Below are 3,049 nucleotides of genomic sequence, written 5' to 3' on the forward strand. Positions count from 1 at the left end.
TAACACTTCCTCCCACCATCATCACGCTATTGTCATCACCATCACTCTGGTGCTATCACCACCACTACCACCAATCACTAGAGTCATTATCACTCACTGTTAATTTCATAAATAAATTAAATATTAAAATAAAATTTATAGAAAATGTAGTTATAATTACATTATATTACATCATTCATTTCATTACATAGTTGATTATATTATATTGCATTATGTCATACCAAATGTAGCATAAGCTATATTATAAAGTACATCTAAAATTTTATTTTCCTTTATTATTTTTCTCATTTAACTCTTTTTTTATAAGCAATTAATTTTATTAAAATTAAAAAGTCAGGAAAAACTTAGCAACCCCCACCAAACTAGGTCCCAAAGATAGGCTTCCCCATAAAATCCAACCTAAGGTAGAGGATGCTAAGTGAAAAAACCTGACATAAATTACAAAAAGGAGAACATAAAATACATGAAACCAAGCAGCTGAAGCACTCTGAAATAGATATATTCCTAGCTTTAGCTTATTTAAATCTTTATATATATATATATATATATATATATATATATATATATATATATATAATTGACTTTAACTAATACTCGAAACTCGGAATTTTCCAACGCTAAATATCACTGAACTAAAGCTTATTTAATTTTTGACTTCTTGTTTTGTATCCAAAAATCTATTTAGTTACCTTCACTTGTCTGTCTGACGCCAATTCTGGCCATAGCCATTTCGGTCTCGGCCGCTTGAGCTGCCTCATGGAACTTCTTGTAGATGTCACTCTTGTAAAATTTTCTCGTCCTAAGCACCAAAATAAGCGACACAAAAGAACCAAATAATGTTACAGCAGTAATTATAATGAAGGATAACTTAAAGCACTCAGTGCCAATGCAATTCAGGCTTTGACCATGACGTCTTACAAGTCCCTGAGTTCCCAATTGCTTCTTTGCCTCTCTATCATACAAGTGCCCTGCAACCTTCACATTGAGCAAATATAACCCAATAGGGCTGGCCGCACTCCCAAAATTGAATAAAGTAGAGTAGTACTTGAGACCGAAAATTTCTGAGATTATAGCCAAAATCAATGGCCATTGAGCACCAAAACAGAACCCAATAATGATGGATGCTGCATAAAGACCACTTGGCACATTGAAGGCAATTAAAAGGTGACCCACACATGAAAATAAAAGGATTAAAGTGAGCACTAAAGGACGAGGAAATTTAAACTTGGTTAAGAAATGTTCAGAGCCGAAACCTGCTGCAACTCTACCAAGATAATTCCATATGCTTACTAGTGACACAAAAGTGCTTATACTTCTTTTAGGGTATCCTAAAGAAATCCCTATCTGACCCAAGTTGTCTATAGCTGTCAAAGTGCCTCCAATACCACAAATTGTAGCTAAGATGAGGATTAACATATCAATGCTAAAAAGAGCTTGTAGTATAGTGTAGTCTTCTCCTCTATTTGGAGGACGGAAAGCAGTTTTCCAACAGGAAACATTACTTTTGTCCTCAAGCTTCGTGACTTTGACCAAAACTTTGTCAACACTTGATGGATCAGATGTTGCTGAGGTAGTGTCTTGACTCTGCTTCTCTGTGATAATATTTGTCAATGGTGGAGGATCATCCAAGGCTAGTTTCTTGCTCTTCCAGATCTTGTATTCTTCTATAGCAACAATAGCTAGAGGCAAAAAGAGTAAGAAAACAACCGTGGCCGCACTACCTCCATACTCACTTTGAGTAAAATTAACCCTTTTCTCTACCACGATTATCATCATCAAAAACCCAGCAAGCCCAAGAGAAATGTAGAGAAAATTGTACAAGACTTTGAGCTCATTAGGTTGGTGAATCACCTTCATGATTCGAATGGTTCTCACGAAGGCAAAAGAGATAGCAGCAGGAAGCCAACCAATGAGCAAAATCAAGGACTTGGAATCATCACCATAAAAGGCATCGTATAGTTGGGTAATAATTGCACCACTAAGACCAACATAGCCCTTCAAGATCCCAAGAACAGCACCTCGGCTTGTTGGGAAGTTCTTGACGCAGGTGACAAGAGAACCAGTATTGGCAAATGACTGAGAATTGGCACCTGTGAATATGTACAAACACATGTGCCAAACATGGACGCCGGAGATTTTTTTGGTCACAGCTAGCCATATCATGAAGTACCCAAAAAAGTTCAATACTGCTCCTATTGCGAGAACCACACATGGAGGAGTGACCTCGTTGATCAGGCCGGAGAGGACACCAACATTTGCGCCGACATCCTTGAAGAAACTGAGTAGATTGAGGGTGGTTTGATCATATCCTAGAGCAGTTTTAATATCATCAGAGTAGAGGGCGAACAAGTAGGTAGCACCGGAGACAGCCAGGACTAGTAATGAACTGAAAAACATGAACCAGCGGCCAGTAGTGACTTGGATGGAGAGACTCTTCATGTTGGTGAAACTAGCCATACTAGGAGCAGCAGCATCAAGCACCATTTTTGTTTATGATTTTTGGGGAAGTTATTATTGAGTGAGAAATTCTTAATAAGAGCTCTTTAAGGCGAATTATTGACGTGAGTGCCTTTGCTTGTTGGTCTATATATAAACAATAAGTTTCAAACTTGACACCAAGTGGTTGACTTTGGCATTTTTAATGAAAAAGGCAGTTAAGCAAGCCACCAATTTACACATGCCTTCTATTGTTTCATTCTGATTTGGCCAAAAGAAACATCACATCAATGGTCTATAATGACAATTTTTAAAATTTTAATTATAAATTTCTAATAATATCTTATCTTAATTTCTTTATATGGAGATTTTATTATATTTAATTACTCAATTATTATTAATTAAGTGGTTAAGTTACTTGAATACTCTCATAATCAAAAATCACTACTGCAAAATAGATCTAAGATAGTAAGAAAAAACTATTATTTTATTTACTTAAACGTAGTTATAAATTAATAACAATAGTTTGAGAACTAATATATCTGTTTTCATTGCTATAGTATAAAGTAATGATTTAATTATGTAAAAAATTATGGTCATAAATAGATATAAA

The 3,049-nt window shown here is 35.3% G+C and overlaps 1 protein-coding gene across 1 annotated transcript; it reads right to left on the reverse strand.

The window, feature by feature from the left end:
• Positions 1–201: 201 nt before the first annotated feature.
• Positions 202–2,555, reverse strand: LOC110672452 (protein NUCLEAR FUSION DEFECTIVE 4). The gene has a single exon (XM_021835232.2). It carries the CDS (start codon positions 2,482–2,484, stop codon positions 682–684), a length of 1,803 nt encoding a protein of 600 aa, XP_021690924.2. The 5' UTR covers positions 2,485–2,555; the 3' UTR covers positions 202–681.
• Positions 2,556–3,049: the final 494 nt, after the last annotated feature.

This window comes from Hevea brasiliensis, chromosome 14, assembly GCF_030052815.1.
Source record: "Hevea brasiliensis isolate MT/VB/25A 57/8 chromosome 14, ASM3005281v1, whole genome shotgun sequence".
NCBI lineage: Eukaryota > Viridiplantae > Streptophyta > Magnoliopsida > Malpighiales > Euphorbiaceae > Hevea > Hevea brasiliensis.